Raw genomic sequence first — 22004 nt, 5'->3', positions numbered from 1 at the left:
TACACGGTTGTGCACAATCGAAGTGCTCGAGTGCTTCCAATTTGCCAACCCAAAGGCAGGGCAACGTTTTTACTTCCACTGTCAAGTACGAACTGGATTGGCAGAGGGGATTAAATAAAAATCGGGTAAAACTGTCGGCTAACCGTAACGCGTGTCCCCTGCTGCTTCGGGGTTTTGTATCTCAGCGAAAAATGTTGCTCTTTTTCAGTTCGTTTATGCTACCATTTCAACTACCACACCTCGCCATACCCGGAAGGAGCGAAGTTTGTTGGCCAGTTGTAGCTAACTTCACACAAAATTCCAAAAACCCGATAGATTCCGGAACCCGTGTACGCGGGGAAGTGTGTACGTGCTTTCGCATAGTGAATATTATGCAAAAACGCAAAACTAAAACCAAAGCAAATAGATACCAATCGAAAGGACTGGTAGTAGTGGCTAAAGGCACTGTTTCTTCCAATAGAAACGAAAAGGAACGCAGCAGATTGTTTCTGTTTCAATTGTGACGGAAACTTTTGTACGGTAATTATTTCGCTCGGAAACATACGACTTGGTGCAGGCGAAAAGGTTCTCACTTTAATTGATCTTTTCGTTTTTTTTCTCTCTCGAGTCATTTTTCTTCTTACGAAGAGATTTTTTTGTGCGATTCTTTGTACACGTCTACTAACATGTTTTCCCAGAAACTCCCGTCTCGCTTCCAATGCTCAATGCTACAAACCCGTCAAAGTAAACAACCGACATCATCGACGATGGTGTATGTTGTCAGCAGTAGTCGTTGTACTACCAGTAGTTAAGTCACTCGTAAACTTTGTCTAAAATCAACCGAGATGAATGGATAATGACGACGTGGATGTCGTTGACTCGTTCGAGGAAATGGTTTCAACAATTCCACTGCGAAAGTACAACGGAACGGAAACAAAGCGCGGGGATAACAAAAAAAAACCTAATGCAATAAAAGGAAACAATGTTTTCACGCGCCTTACATCCACACCCGGCAGCCGCCTCTATACTTGAAAGCGACACGAAAAATGTCAACTGCCTTTAAGCGATGTTGCTTCACAAAACTAGTGAACGAGCTGTAAAGTTATGGGTGGAAAATTAAATTCCACCGTGGTGTACTAGTCGCTGAGTTATGGTGTTATGTTAAGTTTTTTAATTGGTTTGTTTTAGTTTGCTGCGCTGTGCTTTGGAAATTTAAATTAAAAAGTCGCCATTGTGGAATGTTTTGTAGTAAACATATGCGATTTTCTTTTTAAAGAAGTAAAACGATTGATAATAATTTTAACATTTTTCTTCGTTATTTTCTAACAATTAATATTCTGTTAAACAAATAAATAAATAAATAAATAAATTGAAATTATAGCAAGAGCAACCATTTTACTTTTGTTATATCGTGCAAAATAAACATCAAAATATTTCAAACACACTATAGGATAGGATCAGCAATATCAGCGGCCTTTTTTTTCTCGCACCATCAAAAATAGGACACAGCAGTTAAAAACAACTTCCGGCACATCGAGACATGCTACCCACATGGAAACTGCCATAAAAATATTTAATAAAAGACATCGCGAACTTTGGAAAACGCCGTTTTGTGCCTTTTCCGGTACCAGTTTCCAGTTCATCTTTTCCTGCTCAAGCTCACATGTATGCCGTTGTATTGCTCTTTTACTGAATGGAACCTCTTTTTTTGGCACCGATTCGGTTTATTGCTTACACACGGAAAACAAACAGAAACAGACGCTTATCCTTCGGTCATCTTTGAATGTGTGTGGTTTAATGGTTGTAAGGATTGTTTGAATGCTAACGAACGGTGCGGACAAAAATATTACTCTGTTACCGCGTACGGAACTGTGAAACCGCTCGAAGTAATGTTGGTGTCTTCTTTGGGTTTTGAGACCTTTTTGTATCTAGTTTCGTCGTCTACCTTGTTGAGGAACAGGCGAACCATGAAAACCATGTCCATGTTTAAAGAGCGATGATACAAAACGAACAAATATAACACTCGTAATTCGTTGTTTTAGTAAAAATCAACAACATGTAAAATATGTTTTAATAAATTTCTTTAATTATCTATTTATTGGTTCGTTTATTTGTTCATTTTTTCTATTTTTGTTTTTTCTATTTATTCGTTTGTGTGTTAATTCATTATATATTTATTGATTTAGTACCTTGTTTATCTATTTGTACATTTGTCTTTTTCGTTGCTTTTAATCTTTTTAAAAAAATTATCAAATCCCGGTAATTTACAGAAAATATGACTACTTAAAAACTATTTTTTGTTTATGTAAATAATATTATGCTAATTTCCTGAATTATGCCCCATTTTCATGAGTTACTTTACTTTAACCGTAAATTCTAGTTGAACCGTAACAACTATCAATAACGTATGTAATAAACCACAAAGACCACACGCACACCAGCAACAACATACCGAGACAATTTAACTCCTGTGAATAAGTTTCATCACATCGCACTCCATTTAATAATTAATTAAACAATCCAATTACGTTCAACTATCTCCCAACTACTTTTCACTACAAAACACAACAACTGTTTTATTATTATTACATCCCTAGCAAATGGACCAATAAATGTATTAATATGAAATTAAGCGCATAAATTACGTCTACATTGATTTATGCAGTGCCGCTTGATACTAAAAACTTACCACCAGCGAAATGACTGCTTTGCCTTGCTGGTCCAAAAAGGTAAGAAAAGGGGACATCCAAAGCAACACAGCAGTACAAAGGAACAAAAAATACAAACAGACAAAACACACATCCAATGTGTAGAGAAATTGTACGTTTGTCTGTCGCGCGCGCGCGCTCTACTAATTATGACTTTGTGTGGTTTACTTTTCTCAATCCTCACTAACCAGCATCACATCTCGGTAAGACCGGCAGTCGGTTTAATTTGCTACCCTGTTTTAAAACACCACATGGAACGGACGCGCGTCCCGCAATCAAACAACAGCCCCGAAACCCAAAAAGGGAAACCAGCCCGGTACACGGGCATCGCATGTACATTAGCAAAACTCCAACTGTCCCTCAGCTCACTATTGTATCGCAAGGGGGGAACAAGGTTTGCTAACCGAAAAAAAAACACAAAAACTAAGGATTTTCCACAAACATGAACAATAGCTGAGAGTAGATCGTTCAACGCGAGACACACACACGGAACGAGAACCAGAGCTCGTATTGTCCAACCATTGAGATGGCTTACATCAAACGGGGGAACGGTCTGTTTGCATGCAAACGACCATCGGAAGCTGAAAGGATGAGAAAAGCAGTATGAATTTGAGAAAAAAAACGAATAAAACCCCAAAAAACAAGGACACCATCTCACGGTTCTCCCTAATCGCAGCCAACGCCACGCTTCCCGTATCCGTTACAGCAATATCGAAAAGCCAACCACTTCAAAACCAGCAAAACAACAGCATAAAAATGAGCATGAGCAAACAACTGGGCCCGTTCTGCTACCGTGAAACACATAGTCCCTGTGAACTTGTTCACCGGACAATAGCCGTTGCATTTTGGGATGTCCGGTTTTGTCCAAACCACAGTCCCCCGAAAACCGTGGAAAGAAAAGGTCCACCCGTTCGCTCACTTTACGTTTGGTCAACGTTAAATGTCGTCACTGCACACGCCACGTGGCTTTGGTGGTGATAAATGTGAACGGTGGTTTGTTATTTTATTAATTTGCTGAAAGGCACAAGCCACAAATGGCTTCGGACGGCAATTGTTGCCTGGGCCTTTCTATTTTTTCCCTTCCAGCGTACATTTGTGTGGTTTAGAAGATTTTTATTCAAGCCATTCAAAGAGACAACAAACTTTTCATACATTTTAACACTGATTTTTAAATTTATTTTAAAATTTATTTATACCACCAAAAAGACGCAACATTTTACATTATTTTTATCCCTTTCAACGATTTTCTATACCCTAATTTGGCTCATTGAAGAGCAGCAAAAATCAGACCATTTACATGCATAAACATTCCAGACACACATAAAAATTGACCATTCCTCTTACATAAAAAAGATATCAGCTACAACGATCATAAACTGTAATCTCTTTCCATAATTGAGTCACATTAAAAAACTCTTACCGGTCAAGCGCGCGCCACGTTCTTCACGTCCGATAACGCCTCGGACCAGATCTGCACGTACCGATAGGGTGCGGAAATTTATGGCTGACCATTGACTAATAAATAGAATGCACCATAAATAACCTGACCGACTGACGGGCTACAACGACCAACAAAAAAAGGGCTAACTAGGGACACTGCAAGTGGCTGATAGTGTAACGAACGGTACAGAAAATTGAGATGGTGACATTTACGAGATGGCTAATAGAAATTTTATTCCTGCTTTGCTAATGGAAGCAGCAATGAATGGAGCCAGCGATGGACGGTTTCGGTATGAGTTTACTGAATGCGGTTAGGATTATTACTGTGGTACTTTAGCGTATGCGTTTCTTTGAGTATTATATTGTAATAATTCCTTGTTTTTGTTATTTCCTACCAAAAAGGTACAAATACAGTTGGTCTAAGTTAAACTTAAACACGATTATTTTCTCACACAAATAGGTACTAATAATACCTAAACTAAACTGCATACTAATTATCAATTTTTGATCGATTGAGTAAATTTTGCTTTGTGCATTTGTCGTTTAAACCAGGTCGTAAATAGAAATTGTAAACATTTGTCTACTCATAAAAATTGTTTAAAAAACAAAAAGTTGATGAAAGTAGATAACGAATCTCCAAATTAATTTAGCGACTAAAATTAAATTGTTCATATTATGGATCAAATCATATTGTAATTTTATTATTGAAGTTTCTTGTTAAACTTTCTCTGTTCCCTGGTCCAGGATGCTATGGGGCTCCGTTTCCTGGTTCCAGATACTATGGGGCTCCATTCATCCAATAGAGTTTATGAAAATTTGAGTTTATGAGTTTATGACAAGTAGTTCTTGACATCCTCCCTTCTCCCTTTGTTCGTGTTCTGGAGTATCCTTTCCGAATAGTTTTGGACCGTAATTTCCAACAATTCTGCTTAAGAAATCCGAGGACTTTAATCCGCCACTGATACACATTCTTCACAAGTTTAGGGACATTCTCCTGGAAATTCCATTCCCGCTTATATTTAAAATGATTTTGTAATTCAACCTTATAATAGTACATAATGTACAGAATACCTCAAAATTATATCAAGTCAATCGATTCTCAGGTTTTTGTGAACTTTTTCTTGAAGATTAAACATACGCATTATATACTTTATTAGCTACCCATTTCTCAGTACATTTTTTTACCAGATATACTTGTGAATTTTAACTTTAAAAAACCAAATAAAATTTTTTAGCATGTTAATGTCTGCTTAAAATCAATTATCAAAGCCTTCATATTCCTACTTTAACCTCCTCCGTTATTGCAATCTTAAATATTAGCTTATAAAATAAGATTGTTACATTTCAAACCAAAGGAAGTTGTAACTCCCATCGCTAAATACCTTGCTAACCCCTCTAAAAGAAAGAACATTATCGTTTCCCCAACGTTTCCATCTGACAAGAGCAAAATGTTTGCAACCCACAACGCGAAGCTTAGATAAATCTCGATACCGGTACCAATGCCTTCCCGTTTTTGGGGGATTGCTTTGTTTATGAACAACGCTACCAGCTGAACCGAATTACATATTTCACTAACGATCCCCCTTAGGTAACGGTTCGCAGGCATCAACCACCGCCCGGCTGTTTGGCACAGAATTGTTGTAGATTTGAAATTATTAGCTGCCGTATTTCTTACTTTACACGCACACACGCATTTAATCGCACAAATCCTGTTCACCCTTTCCTGGGGATGCTGCTGTGATGTAATGCCACGTACCAGGAAATGGAATACCGACCAACCATACGCGCTCATGAACCGATTTCGTGGTTTTCCACGGATGACAACTAGCGAGCGAAGAAAATCCATCTCAAATTTCACACCATTCCACACACATAAAGCGCACGGAACAGTTTGTCTGGTCGGATGTTGTGTGTGTTGGCGAATTCCCTGAAGGGAGGAAAAAGCACCATCGCGTCTACGCGTGATCCTGACACTTCAACGGTGCCCGAACACACATACAATCCGGTCCACATGTGCAACGCCACAGAAACGGCAAACGACGAAAGACAACATTTCGCCACGGATTCACTTGTCACGCGTATTTTCCCCCGCACATTTCTGGTGTTCAGTTTCTCCATTTCTCTCCCAACCTTCACGATGGCACTGATTCAGTAACTTTGACGGAAAAGTTAATAAAAAATTAACAACTACTCCGGAGAGAGATCCGGGTCCGAAATCAGCTCCCACAGCCAACCATATTCGCGAGACACAGCATACAGCGCGCAGGCAGGCTGTGCATACATTAGGGGGTGCGAGTATCATTCGCCGCTGACAAAATTATCTACTTTCCGTTTTGGGAAAGTTTTTCCCTCAACAGTTCCGTCAAACGTTGGTTTTTTGGTGAAAACCGCGCTTGACGGTACGGAGGTGGACTTTTTCACAAGGAAAAACCACACCGTATAGTACGTTGACACATTCCAAAGCGAAGACACTCTTCAGGCGATTCGGGTCGGGAAAGGTAGAAAATTGCCAACACCGGTGGAGCAAACATTTTTATAGGTTTTGTTTCGCAAGTGTGCCGGGTAAGTAGTGGGCGAAAGGTGGATTTATTTCGCTCACCGACAACGCAGAGCAGAACGACAATTTCTGTTAATGATATCAGTGAAACATGATGAAAGATTTCGATACTTTCTTATCGTATTTTTTTTTTCTTTTCGTTTTGCTCGTAAACTTCAACGTGAAAAAAGCTTCTTTTTCCTTTTTTATATTCTGTTGTGTAATTTATTTGTTTACCTTGTTTGTAGCAAACTGAAGATATTGTGCAAACTCGTTTTGTTTTTACAAAACAAACACTCAACTTCATCTCACTTTGGTTGAAAACATAGCTAATACAGCATGTGTACGCGTTGAACCTTCCACCCATTACAACCGCATAAACATGTTTACCAATTTGTTACACTCACCATCCCAAAAAAAACAGCGACAACTACTTAAAAAGTAACAAATGTTCAACTCATCAAGATAATCCCTACAATCGCAACCAACGCGACACAACACACTATGCTTCACGCTTTCATGAAACATGCAACCCGGAGGGAAAATTGAAATCGCATACCCAAAATATATGCAATCTGCCCAATGCTTACCACGAACCAGGGGTTACCACGATCCGGTCCGCACACCCGGACCGGGGTGAGAGGGTCAGCAAAAATGGAGCAATAAAATGTTAAACATACTCCCCGTATTATGCATTGGCTCCACGGGAAAAAAAAAGCCACCATTTATGCCCACCATGTGACATGATGGGTGGTGTGGAGATTGGCAAAAGGTCGGCAACGAAACAATTCCCACTCACCCGACCTGACAGACGCGGTTCATACCCAATTGGCACCCACAAAATGGTACAGTGCCGCCGTGAATCGGGCGTAAAACTACGCGCGAGTTACCGGGCGAAACACACACACACACTTTCCACTTTTACAGGACCTTTGACTATTTTCAATAAAATACACATATTTACAACCCACCTTATGCTGGGCCGGCTTTGGCCAGTGGTACCAAGCGCTATCGTTTCTTTTTTTCCCACCAAAATGGTGACGATGGTGCGAGCAAGCGATTTGGCATGCTCCGGACAGATTAATCTTGTTCAGAAACAGATTTGCTTTTGAGGTAAATTGAAAATTTGCGGTGCAATAAACTTGACAAGTAATGGGTTGCTTTCACGCGCCACTTTCAAACCGAGCGAGAGCGCCGGAATGGGTTGGTTTTGCTGTCTTGTTTTGATGTCTGTTTTATTTCTTTCCCCTTTTTTTTGTTTTGGCTTTTGCTTTCAAAGCTTGCAGAACAACTTTTTGCTGCAGGTTTCTTGTTTTACTTTTTGTTTTAAATTAAATTTGTTTTAGCTCATTGGAGTGAACTATATTTTAAGATGATAAATATAGTCGTTGTCTCTAATCCACTAAATGTTGACAAAGTGCATCTAGTTTGGCTTTATAGCCCACTGTTTTGACAGTGTGCATCAATTTTTGCCTCTTATCTACAAATGTTTGCTTTTAAGCAGCCTAATTTGGTCGCTTTTTCATGTATTTTTACAACAAATAAAAACGAGATTATTCTAACACTTTTTTGTATTGAATACAGACAATAAATGTGAAGCAATAGAATCTTTCAGGAACAATATTTTGTTTTGTAAATAATTAGTTTAAAGAATTCTTTAAAGAAAAAAGAAAAAAGTTAATATTCTTTCAGATCTTTTAGGCATTTCAGTTGAATCGTTCCGAAGAGAAAATGTCAATTTTTGAGAAGAATTAAAAGATGTCCTTTCCTTTTTGTTGCTCAATATAACTCCAAAGGATTTAGTCTATCATTTTTGTCTATCCTTGACCTTAAATTCCTGCTTATCAGGATTACGATTCTCCTGCGATCAGGATTTCTATGGGATTACGATCCGGATGAAGTTTGATACTTGACCCTGACGTGTAAGACCAACGCCACTGTAGTATACATCACCAGAAAGCAAACATTTATCAACCATTTAATGTGTAAACTTTGAAGTGTAAATGCTTCTAATAAATTTTGATAAATATGATTGAATATATCCCCTTAAAACAATGAAGATTTTTCACATTTTGTATTTGTAACATCACGGATATTAGTCGCTCTTATAGATTTAGTATGATGACGTGATAATATATAGTATAAAAATTTCACTATCTTAACTTCAATTAAGGTCTCCATCATCACATCACATTTTTTCGTCACCGATTACTGCTCTTTAGGCTTAAAGGCCATAATTCCACAAAATTCCTTTCAATATTTAACGACGAAACAATACACCCCCTTATCACACCTATTGCACGTGCTATTTCAAGCCACCAGGCAGGAAATGCTCATCAATCCCTATCGCCCTATCTCTAGCAGTCTGTCACACCTTCAATCACCGTTTCCATTGGCTCAAAAGATTAGCTACTCAAATGAAACTCTAATCAATTGTTAATTCTCGGAACCGATTTTCGCGGCACTACCCTAACTCAAGGTAAGCTATCCAACCCCGTTCCACCCTTTTGCAACTTCAAACCCGATGTGAAAAACGACACAACCCGTACTACCGTCCAAAGTGTCCAAAGCGCACCAAACGGGCGTATTATGTTCCAATAATTATTCATCATCATTAGTGCATTAATTGATTGATGCTCCGGACCGCTCGAGAGTGTTTGAATGCAATGAGAAATTGAAGCGAATTGCACTTGCAGTTCCTCACACGCGAAACACAGCACAATCGAGATGCCACCCGCAAAATCGGTTCTAGCTTTGCGTGACCCGAGATGTTTCTCCACCCCCCTTTGTCTATGCCTGAGTACTTGAATGTTTGCAGTAATTGTGCCAATTGGAAGCGCAATGCCTATGGGAACGTGTTCGCGGCTTCCAGAATTTCCCGAAGCGAAGCCACCCTAACAAACCACAAGCGTGTCGTGAGTGAAACCGATTCTGTGCAATTACCTTACCGATGATTTATGGCGGCAAAACGAAAACCACGGTAGCGCAAGAAGCCTAGCCAAACGAAGTCATCACCCGGAAACGCAACCCTCACCATCTCCCCAGCCGGAGGGCAGATTTACTTCCGGATAGGGCGCGTGGGAGAAAATCGAACCTTTCCTTCGGGAGTGGGCCGTACCGTACCCGATAACGAGAGGCGCAAATATGCCAATTGGAAAATGGAACGATAAATAATACAGCCATAAGTACCTGTTGTTGTTTATGTGCTTCGACGTTATTTGTCTTCGAGCTCACCGTACACCAACACACACACACACACATTTCTTCCTTAGAGCACGATCGACCTGGGAGCTTCCGCTTCCGGTACAAGGATCCGAAAGTTGCTCACATTTCCGGTACCATTCTTCGGTGGTGGTTTTCAACCCCAACACATTGGCTTGGTGCTTAAGGATTTTGATTCCTTTTCAAGCATCGGACAAGCAGACAGCTTTGAAGGAGATTTAACCACCCGCACCCGGGTAATGTGAAGGCACGAGACTGCTTATTGGCAAAACCGGTAATCGTACGTCCTTCAGTACACACTTCCCAGCAAAGGATATTGGTGGCTCGTATTACAACGGATTCCAATGCTAGGAACCCTTGGCGAATTTCCCTTAATACACGATTTGGGGGGAAGCGATGTTTCGACACGATTGCGTTCTATATTTCTTCCGTTTGCTCTTCTTGCACGCCTCAAATGTAGGCACATACACAAACGCATGGGATAATTCTGCGCGTGCAGGCATACCTCCCCAAAACCCTGTAGCTCAAAACGATGACAACGGTTCTCGGGAATTGGTACGAGCGTTACTGTCGAACTGAACCGTATGCATAAATAAATTAAATCAAATTCAGGCACTCGGCTACGGGAAGCAAAACCCGGGATAATACTGGAAAGATAGATGTCGGGCTCATAATAAATCAATACCAGCTTCAACCTGGGGATGGGACGGGTCGGGTGTGGTAGAAGCGGGTGGTGTGTCATCGGTGTGGTTAAGTGATTTATCATTTGTTGAATCGGTTCAATTTATGTACATATTTCACCATTTTCAAGCGGCAGTTAGCGAACGGAGATTTTACGCTTTCTTTGAGAATTTTCGAAGGTTATCGCCGACCTTCGTTCAAGGTTGTTACGGGAGTATTGGGGTTTTGAAATCAATATAAAAAAAATCAGGATATTAAATCCAATACTAATTTGAAGAAAAAAAATTCTTGTGATTTTTATGAGCAAATTTGTTTTTAAATATATTTTTTTATATATTTATTTGAAACAGCTGGAAGCCTGCCTATTATAGGTAACTGAAGATGTGATGTACTGAACTATAAAATAAGTGGAATAAAAAAAGCCCCAGGTATACAGGTCAAGACTTGGCAGCCCTTTTGTAGCAATACAACCTCAAGAGAGAGGTCTTGTCCAAGACCTGTCATTTCTGACTATTTTTAACCAGTACTCGGATAGTCCATCCTTCATATATACAGAACTTAGCGAACCATAAATGGGAAGGTCCGGTAACGTATTTGTAAAACGGCCAACCGAGAGGACCGGGTATCAAATCCCATCCGGCTCCCTCATAGCAAGTACTTCAAGGATTCGGCCGGCTACATGATAACAATAAGTCTAGTAAGGCAAAAATGGATGTCATGACCTTAGAGGTCATTTAGCTACCAAGAAGAAGCGAATCATATAGCAAGGTAGATTCACAACTGACGAAAACCAACAGCCATAAAAGATGTCCAATATTGAGCATTAAATCCAAACATCCTCCAAAGACTATATACTCAAAAACAGGTTTGTAGTTACAAGCAGCACTGACAGAACTCGTAGCTAGATAGTAGTTAATCATATGGTCAAAATAATGAACATTTCGTGTGAAGAGCACTATCACTCTCCCATCAGACCTCAACCCGGTTTACATTGCCATCACTAGCTTGAAGTAGAGACAAGTACAGATATAATATCGCTCCTCCTCGAATATTGCTCCTCCATATGCCAACACTTCATAACATTAAAAATAATCGGATTCACTACTTATAAAGCCGCTTATGATACCGTCAGTCAATAAATCGTTAGTAATCCTGTATGCCAATCATCAACACCATCATACTTACCAACGGATTGCTCATTACAGCACGTTGGTGTTGCAGTGCTCAACTTCAACCATTGAATGAAATGAACTGCCTCCAACACGAAACGCTACACAACCGATCAAAAGCCGTCCCTGTTGCATTTACAGCTTGTACGAACGAAAATCCATATAGCATACCACATCGTATATTCGCTTCCAAACCCACCCAGGCCTGCCTCAACCCCAGTGACTTCTACACGGTCGTGTGAATCTTACAACAACCAAAAACTCCCACAAGGGGAACGCAGAAAAGCCCACAGGAAACGAAAAAACCTTCACCCAGGGCAACTCCCGCTTTCGGACCGAAAGCTGATGGAGACCGGAAGCAAACACACCATCAAAGTGCATAATAAATCATGCTCAAATCCAAACTCGGCCCTCGTTTTGCCCATGGTGGAGAATATTCGACATTTTTACCCAATCCTTGTTGAGGCCCCCGTCCCCCGGGGTGGCAGTATGACTCGAAGCAGCTCGTACCGGTCGACTATTTGCTTTTTGGTGCTGGTGCGAAAGCCATGTAGCGAAGAACCGTGCACCCATTGGCCGCTTTCCAAATGAATCAATACCGAGGTGTTCGAAACATCGCTCCAACTGCGAACGGTTCCCGGTATCGAAAAATGGTATCTGAAACTTGCTGCCCCGAGTAGCACGACGGAACATGGGCAAAGTGCGAGAGCGCGGTCTCAGAAATCAAGTGTTACAACATTTACAACATCCTGCTTCACCCGGTTAGCACATCCCATGAGTGTTAAGCCTCGGAAGTAACACTCGATTGGTAACCGGCTAAACAAACTGACACCGACTGGAGCGTTGGAACGACAAGCTTCTTTGCAGGGTTTTTTTTCGACATTGAAAATCGGAAATTCCAATTCCAATTGAACTCTGGAATGTTGGATTGCAGCGTCGGAGGAAAGTACCATTGCTGTCACAGCCATGGGACTTCTGTACCGGAGGTTGTTGGTGGAGGATTTTGTTTCTTTTTTTTTGCCAAAAATATTTTCCATCAAAGAGCGGCGCATTTTCCCATCGGGACGAACCCGAGTCCCACAAGTGTTGCGTGTTGCGGTGTGATAGAACGATAAACTGGAAATGGTTCTTTGTAAAAGACATTTTTCTCGATGTTGAAAAGTACTTGAAATTGGTAGGAAATTACACGTAAATGATACATTTTTCATTTAATAGTAGATTAATTAAAGGAAGAGTTTTTTCAAAGCGTTTATCCTACTTTGATGTTTGTTAAAATGAATTAATATAATATTTATCTTAAATTTAAAACGCGTCGTCTTAAAATAATCGAAAATAGTAAATAGTAAATAAATAAAAATAAAAACTAGATCCATTAGTATATCCTGCAAACATATGGTATTTTTTCTATTTTTACATTCTTTAATTCCTGTCCTTTAATAAACGTTAATGTTTTCCAACAACAAACACTACGCAAAAAAAATTCACCACGTATTAAATATGAAAACCTTTTGCGAAAATTATTTCCCCAATACACCGTGCACGCGTGTTAGTTTGTTAAAACAAACACTTGCACAGACCACAAAATGAGTTCGCTGAAGAAGAAAATAAAAAAAATCCACACCAACACCTCTTGCCGGTACGGGACGTAAAAGTCGGATTCGTTACTGGTTACGAAAAACGGATTTCCTCATGTTCATTACGATGATGTACGATGCATGACAGAGAGTCATTTATAAGAGCAGAAAAAACATACAAAAACTCACCCCAACAAGGCATGATGCTTCACGGTGAAGGCAGCAGCCTTGGTTAGTTTTTTCTCACCGAACGCAACCTCCCAATGTCTAAACCAAACGTTTCACCGTTGTGATGGATAGCGTCATGACACGACTAACTCGACCGGTAGGAAGTGCGAACAACGGAAGGACATATGTAATACGGTAGAAAATTAGCTACATGGTCGTCGGAAACAAAAGGGAGGAAGGTTTTACGAAAACATTTGCCTTCGCTATGCAAAGTGAAAAAAAAATATTTCACTCAAAATTCTTTTAAATTTGAACCTTAAAAATATTAAAATAGTCAATATTATAAATGATGAAAAGCGGAGTATTGTTAGTAATAAATAAACAACATAAATAATAAACAAAAAAAACCTGTTTCCTGCTTTCTTTTCTTAAAATTATAGCTATAACTTAACGACCCTTGGGAGTCACTATATCAAATAATCTGGCGAAACGGTCACGAACCTGTATCGTTTTCTCAGCACCGCAGTTCCGTTTCCGTTCTGGCACAGCAAAAAAACACAATCTTATCAGTTACGTTTGATCTCGAACATTCACTATTTCACACCCCATTACAGCGAAACCGATGAATGTGTGCGAGTAATTTGAGCAATTTCTTTTCTTGTTTCTACACCAAAATGAACAACTTTCCGTATGGCTTTCGGATGATGTTTCCTCTTCCCTGCCCATCACGCGGTCGGTTTTGCTGCTGGCTGTACCACACTAAAGCAGGCAGAAATGGCACAAACACACCACGCCAGTGTGCCACGCTTCGAAAGCAAACCCCACAAACGGAGACGAGATTTACGGATATTTTTATCATCCAAAATTCCACTTCAGAAAATTAACTTCTTTTATGAGGCTCTTAAAAAAAGAATAGCGTTACATGGTCCTGGCCGGTTTTGGGTGCGAGTACCACTTCCGGGAAAGACAACCGATGGAGATATGAAGCCAGTGTGTGAGTGTCTTCTCGGTCAGGGACAGGAAACAGACGAAACGTAACGAGCAGTTAGTGCTCAACAAAAAAACGAACAGGGAAAGATGGAAAACTTTAGTAATCCGAAGTGCGAGGGGACAGGTTTACCATTACCCACAAGCTAACTAATGCTCGAAAGCAAAATGAAAGAAACGTTTGTTTTGTGAAGTGTACGGATGGACAAAACATGGGAGGAAAAACACGGGTATATTTTTCCTGAAGCTATTCCAGACGATTCCGGAGATATTGTTTCTGGTGCGAGAAAGAAGCATGTAAAGATCAAAAAAATATCCTCAAATTTCCACTTGTGGAGAAGAGTCTTTTTAAAGCTTTTTTTTTCGTGAAATATTTGTAAAAGAATGTTTGCGATTTTCTTATTTTTGTTACATAAATCGTTTCAGTTTTCCTTCATTTCCTAACCAAACTTATAAGAAAGATAGAACCATATTATTACCGTACGTTATGCTAGCAGTCATCAATGGAAGTATAAAATACACACCAATATTCCAGTGGCTTCTTACCGGTATCGCACGAGTCATCATTTCTCTGACAGTGTACCATTGGCAAAAATATATAGAGTCTAGACTCAAGCATCTCGAAAGCTACCGTGCTTCTCTTAAAGGGGTTTTTTTTTGTTCGTACCATCTCTAATTGAGTACGGAAGATGTCACTGAACGAACGATTTTCCTTTCAAACAATAGAAATATTCACACACACACAGTCGCATTCGCAAACACGACTCCATTATTTCACCCTCACACGATTGATACACCCCATCAGGATGAACAAAACGATTGTCGTCGTTGTCGTTATCATGGACTTGGGTCTTCACGGCATCAAGACATCTTCGACTTTCCTTCTGCGATGCGCTTCCTAGGGAACACAAATCGTTGAGCTATTTTCCTATGCACACACACACACACCCACAGAGCTATCAGGGTAATGAATCGTGTGGAGTGAGGTGAGATTAAACGGCCAATATGCCATCCGGATCACGATTGCTCTACCGGGATGCTCGTTTAACGGACTAATCACAAACGTCAACTCAAACGGGACGACGCAAGTGCTTGCCACTGCCACCGTGCCCGCTATCCAGCTCGTTGACATTAAATTGAGCGTAAGTAATGGAATCAATCATTCTCAATGAACCTTTCCGCCACAGAAACAGTGCGTAAACGATTACGCTTACGTATTTGATGGGAAGTAGTGGAACGGAAGGACATTTAATAGTTTTTTTATAAAGTAGACAAAAAAACGTCCTTCATGTTTTCAAAAAAAAAACGTCCTTCAAGTTATTTGACAGTTTACCTAATATTTCTGACGAAGTGTTAATATTCCTCAATATTAGGCAACTTTCATGAACATAAAAAACAAATATTTTGTCAATCTTATGAACAATATTTCCACAATTAGGTAAGTCACAATAAGTGCATCGCCAAGTAAAGGGCAAAATAAAATATTGAAACTAATTCAGATGTATGGTCTCGTTATCGACATCACATCATTTTGCGTAGATTATTTCTGGTTTTTATTATAATAAACCATTTCATGAAACTGATTCTATTTTAACGAAAATTGCTTATAAATGTCATAAAATCATCTTAGCTATGTCATCTTTTAATTAATTTCTTCTTCTTCTTCTTGGCTTAACGACCTTACAGGTCACGCCTGCCATTTCTGGCTTACTAGACTTTATTTTACCACGTAGCCGGATAGTCAGTCCTTGCTACGGGGGGACGGTCCGGATGGGATTTGAACCCGGTCCGGCCGTGTGGACTGGCGCCGTTTATCACATGCACCACCGGGCCGCCCTTTAATTAATTTAATTTAATTAATAATAATGTTTATTAACCTACCAAGAGCAGAAAAGAGAAGCGAAAGTAGATAATGTATCGTAAAACTAGCAACTACTTCTATTTTAATTATTTTCTATCCACCAAAAATCGATTTATGACATTTGGCTAAAAACGCTGCTCTGACCCTGCGCGAGGGAGTTTTGAACAAATGCAATTGCGTTTTGCATTCCCGTTCACTGCTTCCCAACACACGGTACAACTTTTTCGGCAAAATTAGATTGCTTTCCCAAACAAACACACATACAAACAGCGACAGCATAATAAGCAACTTTAAATAAGTTCCTTCTTCCGTTATTCCGTTCCACTGTAGAATAAAAAAACACAAACTTAAGCTTCGCCCTTTTTCCAACAGCGCCTAACTACAACTAATGACAATTGTTTTGCATTTTCTGTCATTTTTCATTTGTTTTCGTTTTTGTGTTTTTTTTTTCATTTCTTTCACCCCCCGCTTGGATGAGGATTCTTTTAGTTGTTTTTATTTTCTCCACACAAACCCCCCGCCATTTCGTTTTGTTGAGTTTTATTGTTTTATTTTAGCACTTTTGCGTGCGCTTTTCCGCCGGCTTTTCCTTCCACACGCGAAAATGTGACGGGATCGGGAGAGGTACAGGTTTGGCCGTTTAATATTTTTAAGCTGTTCGTGCCTTGCGGGACAGATCGCGCACCGAAGAAAAGCAAAAGCAGTTAAAATGCGGCTTCGTGCCGACCAAGAGTGCATCCACCCACTTTGGTAAGTAATTTACGATGCATTTACCACACCCGATGCTGGTGGTGGTGGCGACGGTGGGACGGAAAAGCGAAGTTAAACCCGGGAAAGAAGCACAACTCGAACGTTTTGTGAACATTACACCGTTGGCCGTACGTGCAAATGCGGCTACACGTATGGGGTTTTTGCGTTTTGTTTTGTTTTTTTTTTTTGGAAACCAACAACACACGGGCCCGGTAAATTCTGTTTACTCGAACTCACACAAGATGCTACACCCCGTGCGGTGTACGTGAGCAAACAAGGTTAGTGGAAAAGTTACCGACTACGGTAGGCAAAACTTTCCCAAGGATGTTTTGGCAGATTACTGTACTACCTTAATAAATAAAACAACACAAACACATGGTGGGAAACAATCTTTGCTAACCTTTTCCAATGTTTAAAAGAAAAAGAAGATACAGTTTTCTTCATTTTCTCTCTCGGAAATTGAAAACTGATCGTTATATCTACCCAAAAATAATTTATTAACAAATAGAAACTTTTTTTCTCAAATTTTAAATCTGCAAAACTCGAATAAAATATTTAAACTTGCGTACTGTTCACACTCTGCATTAAATTATACACCATAAATTATGCAAAAACCCATCAAATCTCCGCTGTGCATACGCAGTGGGAAATTCGGCACAGGAAATTGACAATGACTTTGTTGCACAACCGCACCATAGCGTAATAATCAATAAAATCATTGACTTCAACGACTGGTCATTTGTTAAACATTCGCACCATTCACACACCCAACGCGTTTGGCTCCGTCTACCCGTTCGGATGAAATGTTCTAATTATAAACAACACCTCATCACACACAAAATAGCAGCCCCCGAACTATAGCATCGCAGATTGATGGTGGAGAGTGTAAACAAGCACAAATTAAACGCCCACAGCTTCGGTATGTTGCTCCACAAATGCTTTGCTGATGGTCGTAAAATTTCTCCACCATAAATTCGTAAACAATTTACTGCGTGTTTTTTTTCTTTTTTTCGCTTTGTTTTTGCTTACTCCGGGAATGAAATTATCGTTCAAATTGTACACGATTTGTTTACCGTGTTGTTAAATCGAGTGGTTTGATTTAGGTGTCATTTTTACTAAACCGTGCTGTAGAAAGGAGGAAAATAGGTCCCTAGAGTGGGAAATTTCACCACTACTACATACAATCACCTCAGACTAATTATTTAAAGGGTAGGATGTACATGTAGAAGCTCGAATCATTTTTGAGTTTTTTTTAAAGAAATTCATCCTCCTATATTGGATGGTTAGCGTCTCCATTTGAAGGGATACTCATTCCAGAATAAACAAACAAAAAAACACAAAAATTAATATTTTTTCAAGGTTTTCATCGAAGCGCTGTGAAAAACATCGTTTCGTAAAAAATCGCAATCCAAAAATTTCTAGATATTTTAAAAATGATGTAAGAACCTCATGCTTACAATTGCTGATAAGGTTTTTTTGTTATTTTTGACAAAAATGGTCAAAATTTGAAATTGAAAAAGCGACTTTTAATCGAAAACGTGTCACTATTTTGCTAATAAAACACAGAGAAATCTATTCCAAAAACAGGTCACCGGGCAGGACATTGGGCTTTGGTTGATCGGTCCTGCAGTGAAGAGACCTGTCCCTCTAGCATCTCCAACACCGCCCACATGAACTGAAGGTCAAAAACTAACGAAGAATATACTCCTCCGAAGAATATTGGATCACTAAAGTCTTTGTTATTCCTATATTAGCCTTGTATATCATAGATAAAAACAGGCCATGGGAATTAAATTTCAAGTCAATTGATTCACAGGTCTTCGAAACATGTTTTAAGTAAAAATGGTTTAAACATTGAACATTCACCAAATTTTCATGAAACCTTGAAGTTCAAGGTGAAAAAGCTAAATGCTGATAATCGAACATACTGATTATATATCCACCCTTCAGATAACTTTTATATTATGCTAACAAAACACTCTTATTTCAATTTTTTTATTAAACATTTGATACTTACGTATCTGAAGACTTAGACAATACACAGCTTGTGACGTCATCGCTGGACGCCAGACGTTCTTCTACTTGATTGACGGATGTTGAAGCAAATTGACATTCATCTTCTTGCACTGATTATTCTTAGATTAGCATGTGCCTTGATGATTTCACTGTAATTAAAGTAATAAATTTAAAAATGATTAAACACATTTTTTTAAATATATTATCAAATATTAAATGCAAAAAAAATATCGAAACTATTGCGATAGAAAGTAAATTGCTATACTTTATGTACACGGAAGAAACAAAAAGGAGAGAACCTTGGTCAAATTTCATTTTCATAATAGCATGCAACACAATTCCACCCAATTCCTAGAAGGCATTACCCTTCATCATAATTTAGATTATTTTCCACCGATTTCGCTTTATCTACCCCGGCTGTGTCTGCGTCCATCGTTATGATCCAACATTGCAAAAAAACACACCCCTAAAAGAAAAAAGTCTCCCCGTGGACACAACAAAAAAAACGGGTTTTAAAATTGCTCCCATAAGCCATTTGCCATTTCTTACCTTTTTGGCCGCAAGAATCTTTTATTGGTTTAACCTTCATTTTTCTTCCACGCTAGCTCATTGACCAGCAACGAACTTCATTGTCTTGACGAGAATGAGGAGGGGGGTGGGGGTGGAAAGAAATGAAAAACAAAAAAAAAACCACCCAAGCTTGACTTTTGATAAAACGATAACCCGAAAAGGTAACATTTTCCTTTCTTATTCATTGCTCTATTGAATACCATCGCTTTTGTGTAAGCACAAAACAAGGTGATGCGATGGAATGAAACGCGTGTACCTTCATTTATTGGAGACCCTTTTTCTGATATGATTATGTAAGAGGAAAAAGAAAAAAAATCATGTTAAAAAGGAACATGCATGAAACACGTTTTGTGAGGCTGAGTTTGATTGTAAGTACATATGCTTTACTACAAAGGAAAATATTATCCAACACACCCACACATTCCATTATGTAGTACAATCGAACCGCTAACTTCAAGTGCTATTTTCCTTATACTGTAAAGTAAAATCTCATAAAGAGACACTCATACCGTGTTCCTTCATCCTCGCTTATCATGCCACAAATCACTTTCCATCCCTACGGTTTGTGCACAGTTACGATTGTAACTTCTTCAACAATCTCGCGCAATGTTCAACAAATGCATGAATAATAAATAACTTAAAAGATCATCATTATAACCGGTCCTGTACGGAGGGGAAACAACCTGGGAAAACCAACAGGACAGAGGTTCGATAGAGCATAAGCAACCGAACGGTTTTTGGGGGGGTGGGGGGTGAAAAGTTGAAGAAAAGAAACCCATTTCCACTTCCGCCCTTTATGCTAACACGGCAGGCAAGCTTTTCAACTTTGCTAACGCGTTTCGGGCATAAATTTGCTTTCTTTCCTGTGCTTTTTCTTCAAGAAACAGTCCTCCCAATCTCCCAACTAGAACCCAAACTCTAGATGAACGCAATTGAGAGAAAGAGAGAGAGAGAGAGAGAGAGAGAGAGAGAGAGAGAGAAAGAGAAAGCTCAGCTGTGACAAGCCGAATCCATTTTGATGACAGACCACAATGAGCACGTGTCCCCCCGTGTCTGATGGTCGGTGCAAAAGTGTAAACGTGATCACAATCCACCTAGACACGAGCATACGAATGATTGATCACAAAACGAAAGAACGAACCATGTTGTTTTTTTTTTGTTGGTTGGATTGTATAGAAAAGTTTTTAATTGAATCAATTTAAAGATAGAAAAAGATTGCGGCTAAAATTGTGGGAATGCTATTAAAGTCTGATATGATTTACATTATTGCAATAGAAAAAATGCGTTTTATCAAAAAAATAAAAACAAACGACTTTACGAAGTGATTGAAATAAGCTTAATATTTATAAATATTTAATAACCATTGTATATATTTATAATAATATTTAAAATATAATAACATATCAAACAAGATAAAAAGACATAAAAATGTATTATTTACGACATTTTTACGTTGATATAAGCAGACTTGAAGCACTTTTTTCTTGATTAATTTAATCCTATATTAATACCATGCAATTTATTAACAATTTTATAAACTTGTTTTATGTTGGTGAGTTCTTCAAAAATGTAGTTTATAAATCGTAATTTATATATTTTGTTCAGTAATATACAAAATCCAATTTAGTATAAATAATCCAACGTTCCTCAAAAGACTATCCCTTTAAAGCAAACTCAAAAAATTTGAATGAGAAAATATTGTTTCACCAAAAAAGTCCAGACAAACGTTACGACTATTAAACATTAAACATTAATCACAAAAAACTTGTCTACCCTACACGCACAAACATTTCACCTTGGCTCTCGTATAAAGGACAAATCTTACCCCAGCCAAACGGAAACATCTTCAATCAGTGTTTGAAAACAATTGAATGCTTCAATCGTTGTGTACCGACTTGCCGTAAGAAAAGTAGCACAATTCACCGGTGTCTGATGGAAAACCGGCATTGATATGCTTTCTAGCCTCTTAGTCAACCTGCCACAACACAAAGCCGGATCCCCGAGGATACGATAAAAATTGGTCAATAAAAAGGAATAGAAACTTCGTTCAACGATGAGAGCACACACCTTCAGCTTCCCGCTTGATGTGGGGTGATTTTTTTGTTTTCATTTCAAGTATGCGAAGAAATCAAGCTTGTGTCAGCGGGAAAAATGTAAACCGAAAAATAGAAATTCATATTTCTTTACCAACCGCTTGAGGCGAACGATGATATCTCCAATCAGCAGGGAAAGAATTCCTCCACGTCTCAACGCTGGGAATCGCTCATCGGTTGACAACGCGAACCATCAAGAAATGGGGAAAAGAATTCACTGTTTACGTATGTAAGCAAGTGTACACCAAGG

The 22004-nt window shown here is 39.1% G+C and overlaps 1 protein-coding gene across 23 annotated transcripts in view; it reads right to left on the bottom strand.

The window, feature by feature from the left end:
- LOC125767566 (uncharacterized) overlaps positions 1-22004 on the bottom strand; it is a 183468-nt gene that overhangs the window by 115833 nt on the left and 45631 nt on the right. For all 23 annotated transcript variants that reach the window (XM_049434258.1, XM_049434249.1, XM_049434252.1 and 20 more), the window contains one exon: positions 19093-19240. In XM_049434258.1, coding sequence (XP_049290215.1) covers positions 19093-19132 — 40 coding nt within the window. In that variant the 5' untranslated portion in view covers positions 19133-19240. The remainder of the gene's footprint in view (positions 1-19092; positions 19241-22004) is intronic.

Source organism: Anopheles funestus, chromosome 3RL, assembly GCF_943734845.2.
Source record: "Anopheles funestus chromosome 3RL, idAnoFuneDA-416_04, whole genome shotgun sequence".
Lineage (NCBI taxonomy): Eukaryota > Metazoa > Arthropoda > Insecta > Diptera > Culicidae > Anopheles > Anopheles funestus.
Note: the sequence above shows the minus strand (reverse complement) of the source record. Positions and strands in the feature narration are given on the sequence as shown.